Source organism: Dreissena polymorpha, chromosome 9 (genome assembly GCF_020536995.1).
Source record: "Dreissena polymorpha isolate Duluth1 chromosome 9, UMN_Dpol_1.0, whole genome shotgun sequence".
Taxonomy (NCBI): domain Eukaryota; kingdom Metazoa; phylum Mollusca; class Bivalvia; order Myida; family Dreissenidae; genus Dreissena; species Dreissena polymorpha.
Window position 1 is genome coordinate 53,507,778 of NC_068363.1, and position 22,814 is coordinate 53,530,591.

Consider the following 22,814-nt stretch of genomic DNA (forward strand, 5'->3'; position numbering starts at 1 on the left):
AGACCGGATGACGGTTGTCACCATATGGTCTGATGTTGATGACTTTCTAACCAAGTTAGCATAGTACGACCTCCATCTTGCCCTATACCCAGTGACTGATGCTGCAATTTCTCGCCCGAAGTCTGCAAATTCACAGGACTTTCTCATCTGATGAAGTTTTCATCTGTCCGTTTTCTGCTTAGAAACGTTCTGCGATGGATTGCTCTCTGCAACGTCGCATTGTCCCAAGCACTGCAAACAGAACATTTATGTTCAATGGTACAATAAGTACAAGGCAAACAAGTCTTGTGGGAATCCTACGAAGCCTTAATGTGTCCACAAGAGCCTCTAATTTGTAAATTCATTCTTAGAAAGAAAGAAATCTACATAAGAGAACAGTTAAATTGAACAAAATAATTGAAATAAACAGTAAAGCAAGCAGAAATACTTTACAATATAGTCAATACTTGTTGACAAAAAAGGCCACAAAATGCACGTGCTCAATTCATTAGCACATGTTAAAACCCGGCAAATACAATTAAATAATAACAAAATAATACGAACAAAATAATTTCTGAATGAAGCAGAAACGATAAATTATCTAATTCATCAATTTCAAACCCATATACCACGCACAATATAATAAAAACAACCAAATTTCAGATCCGATGAAAAATGGCAAACTGCACGGCGTTCTCCAGAAAAGTAAGATGAGTTACGGTTCTTGATTTCCGGTTAGGTTACATTGCACTATGTTTAACCTGATCTGTTTTCAGAGAGGTGGCCGAATTCCAGCACTTAAAGATTTCTGGAGAAGCTAACCCTCCTAGAAAGGTATAGCTAGGGATAGCAGGTATGTATTTATGACATTAAAATAAGACTGCGACGTTCGAATGTTCAATATACAGTCTGTTGACTATAAACTTTTCAAATAAAGTTTCGACTATTTATGGTTAATAATTGAGAGTTAAAATCAATAACTATTCAAATGCTCAAAATTCATCTTTAAAAGTAAATGAGTAGTATTTTGAAAACAATGATTTTCTGTCATGTTTGTGGTATAAACTTAAAAAGTTCCGCATTTCGAATGTTTATATGACAACGTTTTGGCAAAAAAGATCAAATCATACAATGGATCATGTGTAATAATCTTTATTGATCTGTATTTAATTTTTTCAAAAATACGTTTTTATACGTTACAGAGGTTTATTTGCTATTGACAAAGTTCGTAAAAATACGTTACAGTTCTTCTTAGTATTCTCATGCACTTTATTTTCAGTTGTATAAAAGCGTTTAAAATACGTGCACGTTTAACAACGTTGTAGGTGTTACCTTTAAAAAAGCCCGGTTCTGAGATGAAAAAAATTGTATACATTTCAATACGCTACAGCGTTTTGCTGCAAAAATCAACCAGGTGCCTAAAGGATATGGACTGTGCTCTGTGAAAAGGGAGTTTGATGCATGTGCGTAAAGAGTCGTCCTAGACTAGCCTGTGCAGTCCCCGCACAGTAATCAGGGACAAACACTGTCCGCCTAAACTGCAGTCCCCGCAGGGTAATCAGGGACAACACTGTCCGCCTAAACTGCAGTCCCCACACAGTAATCAGGGACAACACTGTCCGCCTAAACTGGATATTTGCTAAGAAGAGATCTGGGTCTACACTTTACGCACATGCATAATAAACCCTTTTTCACAGAGCAAGGCCAATATACATTTATTCTATTGATTAACACAACATTTACCTGGGTGCAACTCCTTTTACACTGTGTAAACATCACTTCCATACATAACTAAACACATGTGTAATCTAAGAAAGCCCGACTCACCCCTGTCATAATCTCTCCATTTTTGCTGGCCTCAATGGCTTCATTCACCAGGTAATCTACGTCCAACAGCTGCAGTCGGTGATCTGAAATACACAGCAGTACTCTTAAAAGATTATGTCATGATATCAAACAATTTCAAAATGCACAGACACTAAAGTTTAACCTCCAAACTATACAAAACTAATACCGTTTAACTATAAATGTGTACATATACAATGAAGGATGCCGCAGCATTAAACCACTGGACAATGAAATAAAAGTGGTGAGACAGTCATTATATGAAAGCTAAGTAGAAACTATTTCCAGATATTTTTTTTTACGGATCAAACTTCTTACCGAGTTTTCATTAAAATACAATCATTTGTGCCAATTCATTTTAAAATCATATTAATCATAATCAAGTTATAAGCTCGACAAGAAATTTACACTGTCACTATTATCCATATACATGTATAAGGAATATACACAAACATCAATTGTCCATTATGACCTTGACTTTCAAAAGGGTGATATTAGCCTTGCAGGTAAGATGATTGTCCTCTTGACATGCAGATTATTGATGCCTATTTATTTCAAAATCCACTCATGCATACTAAAGTTCCCCTTATAAATGAGAACACCTCCTTTAACTGTATCCTTGTAAGGGGTATTCACAAACTTGAACTTAGAGCTATAGATTTTGGACTCCATACATGGTCTTTATGTGATGATCTTTTTGCAAATAAATTCATAATTCTTATTGCAAGAAAATGGGAAAAATATAAATTATTAATTGTATTGCTTTAGTTTGGATCTATTTTTATGATCTTATTTATGTCAAACATTTCAAGTAATTTCAGTCTCAGATTTAGCACCACCTACCCTTTGCAATGCTGCGAATGCACACAGATTTTCCGGCAAAGGCTTTTCCCAGCACACAGGCTCTGATGGGGAATGGGGAAAACTCTGGCGGTGGTGGAGGTGTCTGAAACACCATGAAACAAACATGGGTTTAGTATATATGTGCAGTGCTCTGTGAAAAGGGGGTTTAATGCATGTGCGTAAAGTGTCGTCCCAGATTAGCCTGTGCAGTATGCCCAGGCTAATCAGGGATGCCACTTAACGCCTAAATTGGATTTTTTTGCTAAGAAAACTTTCTTAAAAGGAAAATTTCATAAAAGCGGAAAGTGTCATCCCTGATTAGCCCGTGAAGAATGCACAAGCTAATGTGGGATGACACTTTAGGCACATGCATTAAACCCCCTTTTCACAGAGCAAGGCTCAGTTATATGTTGGTAATGTATGGTAAATGACCCATTTTTGCATGACGCAGCTTATATGGGGTATTTGGGTGAATGAATACAAAGAGGCTCTTAACAATAGGAGGTAAGATCAGTCAGTAGCTTGTAGATCTTGCAGTTCCAAATAGTAACAAAGAAATAGTACCAAACACATGAGTTGCATTCAGTCAATATGATGTTGTCATTATGCCCTATTTGTCTTTCTCCAGATTTACTTGGGTTTGTAAATTTAGTTAACGATGTTAGACCTTAAATATAATGAGATGAAGAATGGAATTGGTAAATTAATGGTCTATACAAAATTAGGGAAAATATTTTTGGTTGGCAACTTGGAATGACTGGGAATCCTTAATTGTTTGGTACATTGTTTTAAAACTTTAATTTTGGATACAGAATACTATACCGATATTACATATGCAAGAATAGAACAGAAAATCAAAAAGTTGTATGACAGCTCTACAACCGTAAACCTATATATTTTAGGCTAGAACTAAAGTAACAATACAAGTCAAGCTGGATAACAATGGGGCTGTAACTTACAAATGGGGAGTATACAATTGTATGCAAACTTTACAGGGCATCTATGCAACAACCTCTATTGTTAGGCATAATGCTTGAAACACAGAATATTCATTTAACTTTACTAAGTCAAAGAAAAATTTAATGTTGAATCAAACTAAACATTGACTATCTTTATTTAACATTATCCTTTATTTTGAACAATGTGTCTGTGGTATAAGCAAAACACCCAGTGCTTGCAGTGCAAATTCAAACATTGAAGAATTTTTCTAGAAATTGTGTATACTTTTTATGCTCCTAATGATTATACATATATCTGTCAAACATTAAAATTTTTAAAGACTGAATTACCTTAGGCACAATGGATATTATGATCCAAACTAATCCAAGAACACACCCAGCTTTTGTATCACAATCCAGTTAATAGAACTTTCTAGAAATCTCGCATTTGAGCATTTTTTTTATTCAGTCTAAGTACATGTTGGTGCAAAAGTGCCTGCAGTGACCTCAATCAAGGCTTGACAGATTTACAATCAAACGCTATTTTCTGTGGGCCCGATACTTACAGAGGTACAGATGTACGCTATTTTCTGTGATCCCAATACTTACAGAGGGCGGGTACACCATGTTGAGAAGTCTCTGTACCACGTGACCCACGATGGGGTTGTCCCGTGGTGGTTTCTCTAGTCCACTGGCCTCAGGTGGTTGCCATTCCCCCACCATGGTCTGTAAAAAAGAATAAAATTATTGTATTAAGTGGTCAGCAATGGAATGGAAATAAGCAGGGGCCCACTAGCAAATCATGTCAGCCTCATTATACATAAAACTCATCATCGGGGCGTACAGCTCCTCAAAGCAACCCACCTTGTATTCCATGAAATCTCCCTCATCCAGCAGGTTCAGTCTCTCCTCCTCAAGGACCTGTTCTGGGGTGACCGTGGCAGCCTCCACGACCTTGACCTTGTCATAGAGGGGGATCCCTGCCTCAAACTGAGCACGCCAGTCACGCAGCAGCTTGGCTGGAACCAGTCTGAAATATGAACCAGAACTGTACATAGGGGGTGCAGAAAAAACGATGTTTAAAAATGCTCTACAATTGTATACCTATATAATGTTTAACCATTGATATGTTAATTTGATGTCTAGACTTCTATTTCAGCCTTTTTATGAATTTGGGATATCTTCATTTTGCTAGGGTAAGAATTTCATTTTAAAATATCTAGGTATAACATGCTACACATGAAGAAGTCATGAAAACTGTGTTTGGATATTTAGACACCAAAAGCAGACATTCAAATTGTTCATGAATACAGGATATGACCAATTATTTCCAAAAAAGACCTCTAAAATTTTAAACAGTTGTTTCCATAATAATCCATTGTGTACCCTATGAATCTTAGCCTCTAACTTAGGTCCTCTGATTCTGAAAAATGCACAAGACCTTTGAGTCCAGTCATCCCAAAACCAAACACTTTCCACATTGTCTGCAAATTACACTAATAGAGGTCAAAATGGCATTGTGGTAATGGTGTCTGTCTTGCAACTGTGAAGTCAAGCGTTTGATTCTCCCTTTGGGTGCATTTAAAGACATTAAGCACTGATTCTACCAGGAAAGCGACTCAAGGTCATTTCTGTAAGCCTAGAGCTTTCTATGCAGTCAGCTAAAACAAGAGATTGCCAAGCAATATTGTCCCCTACCGGTGAAACTCCACCATTGTCAGTAAAAAACTAATATTTTTTCTATATTTGTTGCCATAGGAACCAGAATTCTTGACATAGGAACAAAATTAAATGACGTGCATAATCTCAATATTGCCATCTATCCATGTTTCAAGTTTCATGAAAAAATATGAAGAACTTTTATATTTATCGCAGGATCCAGAAAATTGTTATAGACAGACAGACAGACTGATAGACGGAGCACAAACCATAAGTCCCCTCCGGTTTCACCGGTAGGGGACAATAAAACTAAATATGACTCCACAGGAAAGGTCTCAACCAATGCCATACCCGTTAGTGAGCTCCTTGTACTCTGCAACCTTGCAGGCAAAGTCCAGGATCTGATCCATGACCCCCTGGCAGCTCTCGTAGTGTTTGCGGTACTTGGCCTCGGCACGTTCCGCCGCAATCTGATCATGTAACTCTTTATCCTTCCTTGTCTGTTCAGTGTACTCCAGCTTAGCAAGCCTTGCCATCTCCTGAACACAGAATTGTTTGATTGTTTACTATGGAGCCACAGTCTGGGGAAACTGGTCATGTGCATCCAACTTTAGCAAGCGCAGTTTGCACTGGCTAATCAGTGACAACACTTTCCACTTACACAATATATTTTGTTAAAAGAATACTTCCTTAAAACCAAAATTCTATTACAGCGGAAAGAGTCATCCCTGATGAGCCTGTGTGGCTTGCAAAGGCTAATCTGGGACAATACTTTACCCACATGCATAAAGCCCCGTATTATAACCAGAGAATGGCTCATCTATATTTGACTTCTAACGTATCACACTATTTTTTTATGTCTGTATTAAAAAAAATAATTAGTACAATATTTTTAGACTTTCGAACACAGGCTGCCCATATGCTAGACTCCAGACTGTCTACAGACTGTCTACGTACCGACTCTCTGTTCATTGCGTCCTCAAAGTCCTTGCGACGGCGCTCCTCATACATTTGTTCCCGTTGGATACGGTTGCTACGGATCACCTCCTTCTCATGCCTGGTCTGAAGCAGCTGGACCGCAATACGCCTCTCCTGCTGGGACTGACGCATCAGACGGTTCACTAGCATCTCCTCACGGTGGGCCTCCTGCAATGATGAGCACAATGATTTTACTTAACCCTTTCCACCATAAGAAGCAAAGTGAAAATGAAAACCAGCATGAAACAAGAACAGCCTGCGAGTAACTTGCAGTCTGTTCAAGATTTATGCTGTTTGCTGCTGATAAGTATCTAAGTTTTGAAAATGAAGTCTTTCAATTTTGAATTTAGTAAGAAAGGTATTTAATTAAGTTTAACTTTCTATGGGACTATAAATGTGTCAAAATATGTATCTAATTGGTAAAGGATTAACCATAGAGGATAACCAAGAGACAAACAAGATGGAGAGGTCCATGCCTAGACATATTAATAATTATATTATAATATATTATTATATTTAGTAATAAAAAATAAATGCTAATCACTTTCTTGCTGATATCTCTCGGTTAATGTGCTGGACCCCTCAGATCAGACTGCACAAGCCAATCTGGGGCGACACTTTACGCACATGCATAAAGCCCCGTTGTCTGAGATCAAGGCTCATATATTACCAGCACATTTCTTACCTCCTGACTTGCGTGTGCCTTGATCTGGTCCACGATGACTTTCCTGCGCCGTTTCTCGCGTTCTGCCCGTGCAGACGAGTCCTCCTGGAGCCGCTTGCGTATCTTGCCGATGTACTCGTCATTGGAACGGGGCTTGATCATGTCCGTTAACTCAGTGTGGCTCTTCTCATCATCCCGAGCCAGAATGTACTCCATCCCTATACCCTCACTGAAACACAGAGACAGAATGTATTCCCATTCTGATACCCTCACTGAAACACAGACAGAATGTACCCCATCACTATACCCTCACTGAAACACAGAGACAGAATGTACTCCATTCCTATACCCTCACGAAAAAACAGAGCCAGAATGTACTCCATCACTATACTCTCACTGAAACACTGAGACAGAATGTACTCCATCACTATACCCTCACTGAAACACTGAGACAGAATGTACTTCATTCCTATATCCTCACGAAAAAACAGAGCCAGAATGTACTCCATTCCTATACCCTGACAAAAAAACAGAGCCAGAATGTACTCCATTCCGATACACACACTGAAATACAGAGCCAAAATGCACTCCCTCTCTATACCCTCACTGAAACACAGAACCAGAATGTACTCCATTCCAATACCCTCACTGAAACACTGAGACAGAATGTACTACATTTCAATACCCTCACTGAAACACAGAGCCAGAATGTTCCCTATTCCAATACCCTCACTGAAACACAGAGCCAGAATGTTCTCCATTCCGATACACACACTGAAATACTGAGCCAAAATGCACTCCCTCTCTATAGTACCCTCACTGAAACACAGAGCCAGAATGTTCTCCATTCCAATACCCTCACTGAAACACAGAGCCAGAATGTTCTCCATTCCAATACCCACACTTGAACACAGAGACATAAATCTTATAAAATCTAGTTAAACAAGGCTCTTAATCTTAGAAAGACATGACTTTTGATTATTCAAACCGCCATCTTGGAAAACTGGTCTTTCCCAGAGCAAGGCTTATTCTTTCATCTTCTTATACATGTAAAGTAAATTGAACAATATACACAAATTCCTAACTGTTATTAAGCTTTTAGTTTGCAATCAATTTTTTACAGTTTGGGTGTTTTAATATTATAAAGGTCTTAAACAACCTGCGTCATGCAAAAATGTGTTTTATGCATGCATTCTGGTCAGAAGCTACGCTGTGCACAATAAAATCATGCAAGGTCAAATGGTTTCATTAGCTGACATGTCAGCTCCTCACAAAATTATGCAAATGTACGGGCTGATCATAAGCTACGCTTTTCACAAACGGTGCATGAAGTGGCTCAAATAATCTAACAATATAACATACTCATCTTCATCCTTAGCCGGCGGCAGAGTCATTTTCATCTTCTCCTCAAAGTCACCGATAGCTCGAACAGTGTCCTATTGAAAGAAACATCCTTGGATAAATTGAACAAGTGTTTTATAACGGCAGCTACTGCAGTGCTTCTGATAAATTATATAAATATTTAGCCAGTAATGGATAGTTCTTCTTTATAGTTCAACACAATTATAACTTAAAATGTGTCACAGACACTGATGCCTCCACACCACATGTTTGGAAACAGACAAAACTAGTAATCTACAAAAATTCTATACAATATTTGGCAAGTAATGGATAGTTCTCCTTAATAGTTAGTAATCTACAGTGGCCAAACGAAAAATAGCCATCATTCAGCCAAAACAGTGGCAGTTGAAATTCTTTTTTTAAGATCATAAACAACATTGAGGTCATTAAACTGTGAAAGTGTTACAGAAACTCACAAAGTAGTTTAACAGGAGGCAAAAAATTAAATAATTAACCCTTTGCATGCTGGGTAATTTGTCGTCTGCTAAAATGTCGTCTGCAGAATTTCTTAAATTAGCATTTTCTTCAATTTTTTCAAAGAATACAATCAGAATAGCAAACAGTTTGGATCCTGATGAGACGCCACGTTTTGTGGCGTCTCATCTGGATCCAAACTGTTTGCAAAGGCCTTTAAAATTCAGCTCCAGCGCTTTAAGGGTTAAGAATAAAAGCAGACAAACTGCCATAATGCTGCAGAAACTCGTCGCAGATGCAGTTTATTTCTTTACAATCATTTACACATTCAGGTATTTAAACTATGACAATTTTAGCAACATATAATGAAGTTAAGGACAAGTTGAAAATTGTGGGACTTGTTTACGTTGCTCAAATGATACCCAAAGATATATTAATAGATCTTTGTTGCTCAAAATCCTAATTAACGTTAAAAACATTCCACACTTCTCAAAAGGTAAGTAGTATAAAAACTTGAGTTTGGCAATCCTGCAATTATTCACGCTTTTGCTACTTTCTCAAAACAGTAGACCATTTTACGCATGTTGCAAATGTCCGCCATCTCGCAATTTTAACGTTGATTAGTATTTTGAGCAACAAAAACACATTAATTATAGAAAAATAACAAAATCGGCTTTTTTATTATAAACAAAGATCTATTTATATATCTTTGGGTATCATTTGAGCAATGTAAACAAAATAATTACAAACAAAATTGCAATCATTATCACACATCAAGAAATGTTGAAGCAGACAACAGATAACGGTAATGACGGGGATAATAAGTTGATGGCGATTAAATAATTATTTAATCAAGAAATGTTCAACGTAGAAAAAATTGCAGAAAAAAAATCGGCATGAAAAAATAAACCAGCCGACAATATTCACGGCGATTTTCAATAATTACGCTTTAGAAAATAATAATTGGCGAAAAAATAACGAAAATCAAACAGTTACCGATACTTGGTAAAGCACTGGGAGATTAAATACGCTTTTTTCGAAATATATCACTTCTGTCAGACAATCATTCAGAAAAAAACGCTCTAGGCCACAATGTCGCAGAAGTTATTGACACGTGTATCACAATACACAGTGTCGAGTGTGTACACAGGTAATCTCGTTATTGATTTTTCCTGCTTGATGGCCCCGATTTACAGGCGTTTCGCATTCGCCAAAAAATTATAGAGGCAAATTTATTTTTGATGTAGGCGGATAAAATAATCGCCATTTTTTCTAGACAATTTTAAGAAATAATAGCCAGTTGGATTAAATATTAAAAAGAAGCAAAAAAATTATTTATGAATATAATAATTCACTTATTAAACATTACTTGGGTTTGACTGTCAGGTAAAGAAATTTCTTGAAATATGAGGTACTTGATCAATTATTTCAATCCAACACAAGCAAAGTGAATGCCAACAAAAAAACAGTGGAAATATTAACAAAACTTCATTAATTAATGGAAGAAAAAATGAAAACCTGAGAAACTGCCCGTCTAAATGTTGTAACTCCTAAATTAAAAAGCAAAACGATGCAAGTGTTGCTACTGCATGCATACCTCAGCTATCTTCCTGCGTCGACCTGCGGCCCTAGCCTCCATGGCCTGTACAGTCTTCTGGGGCGGAGGTTTGGGGATCTCAACCGTGGCAGCCCTACAGCAGGTAAGCAAGAATAACCATACATGGGAGAATTGCAGGGTTGAGATGTACAGGTCGGCAAGTATAACCATACATGGGAGAATTGCAGGGTTGAGATGTACAGGTAAGCAAGAATAACCATACATGGGAGAATTGCAGGGTTGAGATGTACAGGTCGGCAAGTATAACCATACATGGGAGAATTGCAGGGTTGAGATGTACAGGTCAGCAAGTATAACCATACATGGGAGAATTGCAGGGTTGAGATGTACAGGTAAGCAAGCATAACCATACATGGGAGAATTGCAGGGTTGAGATGTACAGGTCGGCAAGTATAACCATACATGGGAGAATTGCAGGGTTGAGATGTACAGGTCGGCAAGTATAACCATACATGGGAGAATTGCAGGGTTGAGATGTACAGGTTGGCAAGTATAACTATACATGGGAGAATTGCAGGGTTGAGATGTACAGGTAGGCAAGTATAACCATACATGGGAGAATTGCAGGGTTGAGATGTACAGGTAGGCAAGTATAACCATACATGGGAGAATTGCAGGGTTGAGATGTACAGGTCGGCAAGTATAACCATACATGGGAGAATTGCAGGGTTGAGATGTTCTATACAGGACAGTACCATGAAAACAGCAAGACAAAATGTGCATGAAAAATTATCTAAAAAACAAACTTTTTATAAAAAAGTATATATCTGGAAACTTATGCAGATATTTCCCATACAGTCAAAAAATGAAAAATGACTTGCCATGTTCAGATTTTTTTCTGTTGGTATATCAGTATACCAGCATTAAGCATATACAAATTAACTAAAATGTACATTGTGAACCATACCTTAATGAAGCATATCAGTGTTGTTTTGGAGTATTACACAAAATGAACATAGAAATACATATCCCATTGCCAAATACAGGCAATTTGTGAAGAAACATCTGTAATGTTTATCATTTAAAAATATAACTTAACAACACAATAAGCCTCGTTCTTGTATAGGACAATTGGGCTAAAAGATTTTGCGAAAAGTGTTGTCTCAGATTAACCTGTGCATTCCACACAAGCAAACAAGGGAAGACACTTTCTACCTAGACTTGATTTTCATTAAGAAGAGAATTCCTATGAACAAAAAATTCCATAAAAGTGGAAAGTGTCATCCCAGATTAGACTGCTTTAAGCCCAGATTTCCCAGAATGAGGCTCTAAAGCCAACCTACTGGATTCTAGCGACCATTTCACTCTGTTTAAGCTTCATAGCTCGAGACCGCTCCATCAACAGCCTGCGCTCTTTCTGCTGCTGCTCTCGTATTCGTTCTTGCTCCAGGAATCTCTCACGGAACGCCACCTTCTCCATCTCCATCTGCTTCTCATGGAATTTCTGCACGACCTCCTGTAGCTCCAGTTCACTCTGCCTTGGTGTCATGTGCTTGAGACGCTGTCAGAGAACACAAAAAACATGCTTAAGTTTGGCAGCAGAACATTTTCCAATCGTCAGAAACCCAGGTTCTACCAATACTGCTCCTCTAATATTACTTAAGCCTTTGCATGCTGGGAATTTTGTCGTCTGCTAAAATGTCGTCTGCTGAATTGTTAAAATTAGCATTTTCTTCAATTTTTTTCAAAGAATACTATCAGAAGAGCAAACAGTTTGGGCCCTGATGAGACGCCATGTTCTGCAGCATCTCATCTGGATCCAAACGGTTTGCAAAGGCCTTCAAAATTCGGTTCCTCTACTATTACCTAAGTGTAACATACTGACTATCTAAGAATTTCACTCTTCTCTTAATACTTGGGTGTAATGAAAGGATTCATGGGAATAATACAATGCATTTTCCAGACATTAAAATAAAGAATTATACACATACCATGGAAACACAATGGTGAACTCAATGGCATTTACAGTAGTAATATTTCCAGACAATCAAATTAATATTGCGCGAAAGGTTTATTATTTAGCAGTTACAAGGGGTATATTAATCTGCACTCAACTTCAAATCTAATTTTATTTTTCTCCTAGATTTAATATCTTCTCTTTTTTTCAGAAAATGTGCCGGTCCGGAGAAAATTTAGTTGGACCAAAAAAACAACATAAAAACGACATGTTGGATGATGATCATCCAACGAAATATGCATCTACTTGGCCAAACTATACTTAACTGACCAATTATATCCATTTAGGCATTAAAACAACGTAAACTAAAGTAACAAGAAGTATCGAAAATAAAATTGCGGTTAATGGACACTTACTTGTACAATGTCAAATGATAACATCTTTGGAGCCCAATGACGAGTGCATGTTATAAAGATATCACTAGAACATTGTTCATATTTAATAAACAACCTTTTTAAAGCCATGCTTCATAAAGAAATGCATATTTAAATGTCCTTAGCTACTCAAAAAATATGTCAAAACTATCAAGATCTTTTTTGTTAGAACGCAGTTGCCGATTTTGCGACTGAGTTTGAAGTAGGTGTTGTGTAATCAGTCGGATTTGCCAATTGTACGTCACAAACTTATTGCAAACATCAAAACAATGAGCAATTTCATTGTCATGATGTAGAAAGGGGTTTGCTCTTCCAATTTTGCCGGTCGCCAGGACCGACATTCTTGTTAAACCTTTCGGACCAAATGGAAATCTGCCGGTCAGGACTGGCGGACCGGCAATTTCGCCAAGCCTGGGAATGATTAACAAAACGTACACAAATATTAAAGTTTTAAATAAAAATGAATCTTGTTTTGAGAAAACAGGGTATAATGCATGAGTGTAAAGTGGCGTTACAGGCTAATCATAGAGGACACTTGGCATCTAAACTAGATGTTTGCTATGAAGAAACTTCCTTTTAACAAAATATATCATTAAAGCGGAAAGAGTTTTCCCTGATTAGCCTGCATGGACTGCACAGGCTAATCTGAGACAAAACATTTTTCATATGCATTAAGTTCTGTTTTCCAAAAGCAAGGCTAAAATACAATAAAAACTCACATCTTTATAAATTTCTGACTCCACGGCGTTCAGTTTAGCTGGGGCCGCAGGTCTCATGGTCTCCATGGCAACCCCTGTCAGGTTGGACTTCTTCTTGTTGTTGAGAGCCACATACAGCTGGTACATGAGCCGCGTGGCAACCCCGTGGGTCTCAGTCATGATGGCGCGGGCCAAGTTGGTGTCAATGGGAATGGCGAGCAGATGCAGCGTGGGCTCAATACGGGTGAAGTTGTTGAGCTTTGAGTCTGATGTTCTTGGTAAACAATGAGTCATAGAATTAATAACACAGAAGACCATGTTAAACTAAAATACTCATTATCTCGCATGTAAATTTCATAAATAAAAGAGATGTCCCATGACATGCAGTGCGCTTAACTATTCTTCTTCTTCTATAGAGTAATGTACATTTTCTTTAAGTCTTCTGATATAATGACTATAAAAACATTAAAAGGTGACTATTCTTTTTAATTTAGTATATGTTAACTTAAAGATAAATGTAAACAAGAATTTTGACTATGCCAAAAAACTAGATTTTCAACTATTAATTAATAGTTGAATTTAAATAAGTTTGAAGCAAGGCCTGCATGTAAGCTACCTCTACTATATTACCTGTAAAACAATCTAATCAAAAGCAAGGTTTCTAACATATTTAAATCTGGTTTATGTTCTAACTGGATTCATGGACTGCGATCACAATTTATCTGGATCATGATATAACATGTCAGGACATTAATGTATATGCAAACAGATATGTATGCTTCAGCATATTTTTGTAAGCTCAAAACATGTTTTAACTCCCTTTTAATGATGAATAATATGATATATCGATATTTAAAATATTCTGTTTGAAGTTTCAATTGAATACCTGTAGTAGTACAAGTGATATGGAGATTTTGCACATTTACCTAAAACTGAGCATTAAGCCAACGTGGACATCAGTAGTTATAGCTCTGACAATTCGGTTTATAGTCTTTCTAAAATCATGTATCCTGTACAAAAATTAAAGAAAAAAAATATATTACATATTTTGTTGTAGTTAAAGTGTTGTTAATAATGTATGCAGTGTGCTAAAAACAGCATGCAATTACATTTTTCATACTTACTTGCTCTGCGAAAATTTATCAAAGTCATTCTGGAGCTGATACTTGTTCAACACCTCTCCTATCAAGTAACCGGAGGCAAAGTCTTTTTCAAATGTTGTTGGATCTGAAAATGAAAAAAAAATATCCATGGTTCATCTGCCAGATTTCTGGTCATGTATCATCACATGCAGTTGATCATGGTCTTTCTGGAAGATATTAGGCTTAAATAAAATGAAATGCATTGTGACCAATGGTTTCCGGGTAAAATAAGCTGCTGTACATTTCTTCACTGTTACATTAAAATAACTTCCCATAATTTTACATTTGCCAAGTAAAGAGATGTTACTTGTGAAGTAAGTTAATCAGGGCTTTTCACCCTTATATAACAGGGGGTGAAATTCGGCCCCTACCCAATTTAAAATAAGGTCATTTTTCCCAAAATTGATAGAGAAATTTCCCAAATTGTAAAAAATTAGAGCAATGAGCTCTATTATGATCAGGGCTCAAGCTAGACTCCAATTTTTGGGAGAAGTCACTTCTCCCTAAGCTCTGGAGAGGGAGAAGTGGGGCAGATTTAGGGAGAAGTGGATCTTTTGCGATCAACGATGGACCATTGTGAACCATGACTTGTTAATGTGTATGAACTAAAGTAATAAAATCATTCCTTTTAATAAATTTATTACTGACAAAAATATAAGCATAAAAACATAAGAAAATAATGTTGAAAAATCAGTTTTATAAGCACTAATTTATCAGTTCATACATATGACACAAGAGCAAAGCATAAAATCCAATATATACATGTATGTTTGAATTTGAGCACTTCAGCTCAGTACAAAAAGCACTTTTTACTAATAGTACAGCTTGCAGACTTTCAAGGAATTCTCAAGATTTATTTCGGGTAAAAATTACAGACAATAGGAAAATCAGCATCAGTAAAATTGCGACCCCATCAAATTTATTTCCGAGTCTGTGACGCATTAATATTGTTTAACATGTTAATTATATTAAACAAACCCGATATTAAAGTAGATAAAATAGTATAAATAATCTAATAAAACACTGCCGTTATTTACGATATATGCGTTTAGGAATTTTGTAAACACGGGCGTCCGCCATTATAATTTCGGCACATCGGAACTCAACTTGCGTAAAACACTTGCTCAATTAACCGTTAAACTCCACCTCCGTTCTCTGCAAAAGATTCGAAGGCGGAGCTATAAACGTGCTATTATTTAATTGGACGATTACCAATGAGGAACAAACACACGATTAGTTCGGCATGTTGATTGCTAGACAAAAATTTGTCGGCGAGAAATTTGTCGCATTATTGCTTCAGACAGGAAGCGACTATCCTTTGATGACGTCAAACTGTCAATTCACACGGAGTGCAAATTTTCCGAAGACTTTAACCAACTTTGTTTACAATTCAATTAAAAAACAAACACTTGCTTACATTAAACATTGGATTAAATCAACGAGTTTGCATGACAATAACAACTTTAACAAACATTACCGCAACGACGCGGGAATTGATCTACCTAGATTTTTTTTCGACACATTTAAATCACTCTTTCATAGCCGCGTCATGCGAAAATGTGTTTTATGCGTTTAGGCCAGTATCTTAAAGTATTATATTTGATATGTGTTCGTGTGTCGTATGAACGAATCTGCACTAAAACTAAATTTACGGTTGCGATAGACACCTATAAAAATAGCATATACTGTTATATGCGCATAATATCACTCCAAGCGTTTCGGCCAGCGTATCTTAAAGTATTATATTCGATATTTCACATTACTGCCCCAGCCCTCTAAGCCGAGAGAAACTGTCTTTTTTTATTAAGGATTGATATGTGTTCGTGTGTCGTATGAACGAATCTGCACCAAAACTAAATTTACATAGTACATGATCAGTTGTCAAACGAAATGTACGCTTGATATTAAATGCATTATTTTTCTCTCTCCGGGATATTGTTTTAGTATGTTGATGCTGCATTAACAAATATAAGTGTATATGAAGTGATAACACCAAAAATAAACACTGGTTGCGATAGACACCTATAAACATATATTTTGTGTTAACAGTCCGAGTTCTCGATTCAGAATGATCATGACCAAGATAATGAGTATAAAGATTCGTCATTACTGGGGACATACGTTAATTGTTCGCACTTTTCGTCGGCATCAACTCATCTTATCCCGTCCTGGACCATTTTAAGCCATCTACTACTCGCGAAAAGCAAGTTTTCACGGTTTGAAAAACGGACAATACGGGCGAGGAGCATAAAATATACATACCTGTCTACCAAGAACAGATACCAATTAATACATAGAGACCGACATTCTTTTAATCCACATTGTTTTGGGGACATTGAATGCGATAATTGTCATCCATTAACAAAGTGTCTAGCCCGGTGTCGGCATGTTTTCTATTAGCCGAAATGGAGTTTGTAACCCACGCTCCGATTAGTCAGGAGAGAACCCTGCCATATACCTGTATGACGAGGGCTGTGAATTGTTGCTTATCAATTTTCAATAGGTAATTTACTACGCCGGGGGCGGAGTTTCGTCGATTCGGTCAGTTGATTGACGTCGGCGTATATTCGGTAATAAACAGAAGCAACTTTGATAGCGCTGCGGATATGATAATTGCCAGATTTTAGGGCGAAGTGGTTATCGCCGGTGCTTTTGATCAGGGCGATTACAGGGAAGCTGCGGCGATATAATCGCCCGAGTCGCCCAGTTGCGTGAGCCCTGATGATTAAGAACGCACCACAATGTGTCTTTTAATACTTCTGCACAATGAAAAAGACCCTGTTGCAAAAACACGGTCTTCCCAAAATGAGCATTTATAAATATATCGCGCATCTTCTCAATTTCCTGATGAAAAGTCCTGTTTATTTTCATGTAAGAAGTGAGTTATAAAGCATTTAATAGTATTTGATATATAAGGAATGTTTCTTGTAAAACCTTGCATATATATTAAGCTTGTTTCTGTGGCAGTGAAAAAGAAATTCATGATTGGAAAACTCCGTAGAGTACAGAGGCTATTCAGTAATCTTCGCCAAATAAACAGGGAATTTGGAAACGTTGGCAATTTCCCACTCATTACTTTCCGATTCATTGACTAGGGGGCACTCTGTTTGCCAATATATACATGTAAGGCTTGACAATTGGTAAATTGGTCACTTCACTGCGGTTGTGAGTTGGACAACATATGAAGAAAAGGAGTCTACAGACATCATACAAGGGAGTGGCGGAAGATTCACATAGGGCCTTGGGGTAACGAAGTGATAGAGGTTCAATGAAATGTGAAAATATTGGACTTAGAAGCTTCATTGACGGCAACAGTCCCCTGTTTGTCACATGGCATATAGTTGTGGTGACTTGATTATTTTAAGTTGCAAAAAGGCAGGCAGACTCGGATAATTATCTATTGTTTTATGGTTATTTTGTAATGCATGTTGTAGAAAGAGTGGAGTATAGATAAAGGAAGTTCTCATGCCTTAGCTTTTTGAACTTGTAGCGTAATTACACATTGTTCGTTGACAGCACACAGTAATAACCAACAAAGTTCATTTCTGATTTCTTTGCGTTTTATTTCTGCTTATTAACACAACACAACGTTTCCAAAATGTTTGTCAAATACAAGATACATGCGAAGCCCGCAATGGGCCCATCCCGCGAAAGCCAGCAATAATGCGACTTGTATGTTCGGCCGTTTAAGTAAGACTGTCTATAAATATAGATATAAACAACGAAAGCTTTGATAATTGTTATGTGTACAATTCTGATTGGCTGTGTAACGTCACGTGTCTACATGTACAATTCTGACTGGCCGTTTGTTAAGTCACGTGTCTGCAACCTAAATATACTTATGCAACGGACACCTAACGAATACATACGGAAATGACCGAAGATTGGCACATACGGTAAGCAAATATTCGTGTCCGGTAATTATAACCCGAGGCTAATGATTTGTTGATCCAGATGGCTGCCTATTTAAGATTGTATGAAATGTGGTACAAATTTCGATCATTATATAAATCCAACAATGCCCCAAATGTGCGTTTTGTGTGCGTTATGTTACACAACTTTCCCCCTTAATTTGATTTTTTTTTTATTTTATGATTTAAAAAAATCTTTTAAAATTTTACTATTGAATTACTTATTAAATAACAAAAACTACATTTATATAAACACACTCAAATGATGGAAAATATGCGGATAACAATATAATTTCCTTGACAAGCATCTCTGCTGAAATAAATAATATTAGTAATTGATATACAATTTAAATGTCAATCGAAACGTTGTGTAGAACATCATATGTTGATCGTTGGCCATCTGTACATCTGGTGTCGTCCATGTTGTCTTGAAGTTGTAGCTCGCGGCGAATACAATGTTTCATTGAAGTCATTGCCGCCGTCATGAAGATAAGCCGATTGTGGATTCGCCCGTGGCAATTGGAATGCGTTTGTTGATTCAGCTCTGCTTTCCGATGTTTAACTTGCGTCGTCGATTGTCGTTTCCGTTGTATTCATCGTTGTTGTTGTTTTCGTTGTCGTTTGTACTTTTGTTGATGGCCCCAGCGTCTTCATTTCTCTCGGGACATTAAGATCTTCTATTGGCCATAATGCTCACGAGGTATTAACTATAGCAGTGTTCTCCTTGATGTCTTAGGCCTCGGAAGTATCATTCCAAATGCGTTATCTACGCACGTCAAACAGTTGAACGGCTGCATCTACTCTATAGTGTTTAACGTCATAAGAATCGTGTCCAGTGTTGCGTCACTCTTTGTCCTTAAAAGATTCTCAGGCGCTGATTTTTCTTCTCGCAATAAAAAACCATGTGTTTCGCTTTGAGAGCAAAACCCAATGATGTTTCTATAATGCATTCCATGATAATGAAGTACCGTCGTTAATTCGTTGTGGAAGTCGTTTGTTTTCGCGATGTCGATCTTTAAAGGCGTAATCTTGAAATCTTGATCTTTCATTTGTGTTGTGCAGATACACGCATCAGTTGTTCAAAATCATGGCAAACATTATAAATATCCCCTTAGTTATTGTTAAATATCGTCATGACAACTTACTGTGATATCTTATTCAAAAAAATAAATTCTTTACAACGAAAAAATATTAGTCAATTCCTCAAAACATACTTCGGATAAGTACATGACAGTTTGACATCTGACAAGCCATTTACTTAATATGACTTGTGTACCGCCTTAGGCATAATCATTTTACGCACGTGCAGCAAGTAAATTTTTGACAGGCGCGCGCCACTTTATTGACCTAGAGTAATGGGTAATGATAGACGTACCTGTTCATATCATGGTTTCATAAACCTCATCTTTATCACTAAAGTTTTGCCGTTGGGCATAGATTTATTGACATGTTTGACCTGTGCACTTGTAAAAATGCGCAAATATGACAAGGCAGACTTTTATATATATGCATTCATAATATAAGAACACGTATCGGTATACTTAAAAATTCAGGTCATTGCTCCTAATCGAACTACTCAAATAATTCTTATGCGACATCGCATCTTCTGTCCATAGCGTAATTTGCTTCGATGGCACAGGGATAAATTCTCTTACTCATGAGGACGCTAAGGTTATCACAACCTCGGGCTCGGTATGTCCGAACGCTGATCAGTCAGCCGTGCTCATAAAATATAATTGTAACCCTTAAACAATTATATTAGAAATTTAATGCGTACATATCGTTATATTTTAACTGCGCTATACGCATCAGATCGCATTAAATTCTTACTTAAAATTACTCAAGACCTTCAATATTACCGATATCCTACATATATTTGCAATCAACACAATGACGTATATACATATTTACATAATATTTTTTTTAAGTGTCTGCCCTATTCATATTCGCAATTACCATTACTGTTCTTATTTCCTATTTCTTTCTTTTACAATTCTGAAACTATTTTTAAATTTTCCAATAATTTTATTTATTCGTCCTCTTTAATTTTCTTTATCATTCTAATAAACAAAACCCGCCTTATTTTCTTTATTAAAATAATAAACAAAACTTTTTGAATACTCTTATTTTTCTCGTACATTTTAATTTAATGAAAATTTACAAACATTCTAACAATTTAAAATGTATTGGTATGCAAAAAAACCCATATGTCCGTACATAATCCTATATTCTAACAATACCAAAAATATATATAAAAATTCTTTAAATACTCTCTGTGTGTACACCTTTAATTTAATGATTTCCATAACTCATAAAAATAATGTAAAACTCAAATATCTCTTTTTATTCTCGATTCACCGCTATTTATAAAAATGTACCGATAAATGCAAAATTGGCATGATTTTTATATTTGCAAAATTTGTTCATACATAATTTATTATCATCATTATTATGTTTAACATCTAACTACATAAAATTCTTTAAAACAATTCTTAAAAATTTCGTTGTCATGACGCCTTTTACTTTCATTTTCTACTTTATAAATTTTGAAATTCCCTCTCCAAGTTTGCCATAATTTTTTAAACAACTGACCTGAATTCATGTCGCGTTGTGGTTGTGATGTTTTCATTTTTTCGGCACGTGATCGCACTTGTGATCGTACTTCGGTCGTATCCATGGTACACGGCTCCATAAAATGTACTGTGTCACGTAATTGTGTATCGTTCGTGGAAAAGACACAGTAACCAACAAAGTTCATTTCTGATTTCTTTGCGTTTTATTTCTGCTTATTAACACAACACAACGTTTCCAAAATGTTTGTCAAATACAAGATACATGCGAAGCCCGCAATGGGCCCATCCCGCGAAAGCCAGCAATAATGCGACTTGTATGTTCGGCCGTTTAAGTAAGACTGTCTATAAATATAGATATAAACAACGAAAGCTTTGATAATTGTTATGTGTACAATTCTGATTGGCTGTGTAACGTCACGTGTCTACATGTACAATTCTGATAGGCCGTTTGTTAAGTCACGTGTCTGCAACCTAAATATACGTATGCAACGGACACCTAACGAATACATACGGAAATGACCGAAGATTGGCACATACGGTAAGCAAATATTCGTGTCCGGTAATTATAACCCGAGGATAAAGATTTGTTGATCCAGATGGCTGCCTATTTAAGATTGTATGAAATGTGGTACAAATTTCGATCATTATATAAATCCAACAATGCCCCAAATGTGCGTTTTGTGTGCGTTATGTTACAAACTGAAATTAAAAAAATAAGAGCTTGTTATAGTTACAAAAATATATATAATAATAATATTAATTTGTTGTTAAATAACATTTGTCTGGAGAAGTGATGTACGTTATCAGATCATAAATGCAAAGCAAGCAGTGGTGATTTTATTCCTTAGCATATATGGTAGTTTCTTGTTAAGTTGTGGGTTCTTTTAGAGTTTTGGTTATAGAGATCGCGTGAAATTACTTGATAGAATGTTCACACATGATGCAGTTGCTATGGAAAAAAGTTTTAACCTGGTCACCATCCTTTTGCTGATAAAAAATGTGACAAAAATAGGTCAATATTGTAATTCCTCAGAACTCTTATCAACTATTTCCCCTTTTATTAATTGTTCATATAGCGTTCCTAAGTAACACAAAAACCTTAATTCATGAGTATTTTACATACATCGTCGGTTGACTTTTTTTCAAAAGAAATAAACCTCCACTGCAATGTCATTTTTTAGGCTATTTTTAATATGCAAATCTTGAAATTTGAATTGCCAGTCAGAATGCATGGCTCAACAAGAAACCTATTTTCAAGATGGCAGTTTGACACCATCAACACAAGCGATTATTTATTATTATTAATATTATTACAGATGCTTTTACAAAATTATCCACTACTCAACAAGGATATAGAATACATAAATTATTACATACGCCTGTCGTACTGACAGTGGGTTATTCAACAAAAACTATGATAGAAAAATATTTTTTATTGAACACAATACTATGATCTGAAGGGACAGCTGTATGAAGCTAATGGCAGACAACTTCTCAAACAAACAAAAAATGTAATCAAAACATCCGGAACACTTTACTTGTCGATGTTAATACAAAACTATGGAAATAACCCATGAAGAATAAACACATCCGAAACATTATATCCGAAAATCATTAAAATCAAAGTTCTAAAAATGAAAAATTGTTGTATGCATGGTAAATTACCAGTTCTTTGAGAAATCTTGAGCTCTTCATTGAGCCAGTTGCACAAAATATCTGTCATTTTGTAAGATTTTCAGTCGTATCTGCTTTAAAGAAAAACGAAATGTTTTCTAAGTCTCCATCTTAGAACGCGGAAACCCTAGTAACCAAACAGGTGC

The 22,814-nt window shown here is 36.4% G+C and overlaps 1 protein-coding gene across 1 annotated transcript; it reads right to left on the reverse strand.

Annotated features, from left to right (window-relative positions):
- Nucleotides 1–159: 159 nt before the first annotated feature.
- LOC127846044 (sperm flagellar protein 2-like) lies at nt 160–22,805 on the reverse strand. Its single transcript, XM_052377221.1, has 14 exons — nt 22,660–22,805; nt 14,493–14,595; nt 13,390–13,642; nt 11,623–11,840; nt 10,319–10,412; nt 8,269–8,342; nt 6,928–7,135; nt 6,222–6,410; nt 5,616–5,803; nt 4,470–4,635; nt 4,215–4,331; nt 2,668–2,770; nt 1,807–1,889; nt 160–231 (listed from the first exon to the last, which is right to left on the reverse strand). Exons 1-14 carry the CDS (start codon nt 22,715–22,717, stop codon nt 160–162), a joined length of 1,926 nt encoding a protein of 641 aa, XP_052233181.1. The 5' UTR covers nt 22,718–22,805.
- Nucleotides 22,806–22,814: the final 9 nt, after the last annotated feature.

Coding starts and splice junctions, on each gene's coding strand:
- LOC127846044 (XM_052377221.1), bottom strand. CDS start 22,717: ATGACAGATATTTTGTGCAACTGGCTCAATGAAGAGCTCAAGATTTCT. Junction 6,411..6,927: donor AGGCACACGCAAGTCAGGAG/GTAAGAAATGTG, acceptor TCATCATTGCAG/GAGGCCCACCGTGAGGAGAT. Junction 4,332..4,469: donor GAGATTTCATGGAATACAAG/GTGGGTTGCTTT, acceptor TCTTTTTTACAG/ACCATGGTGGGGGAATGGCA.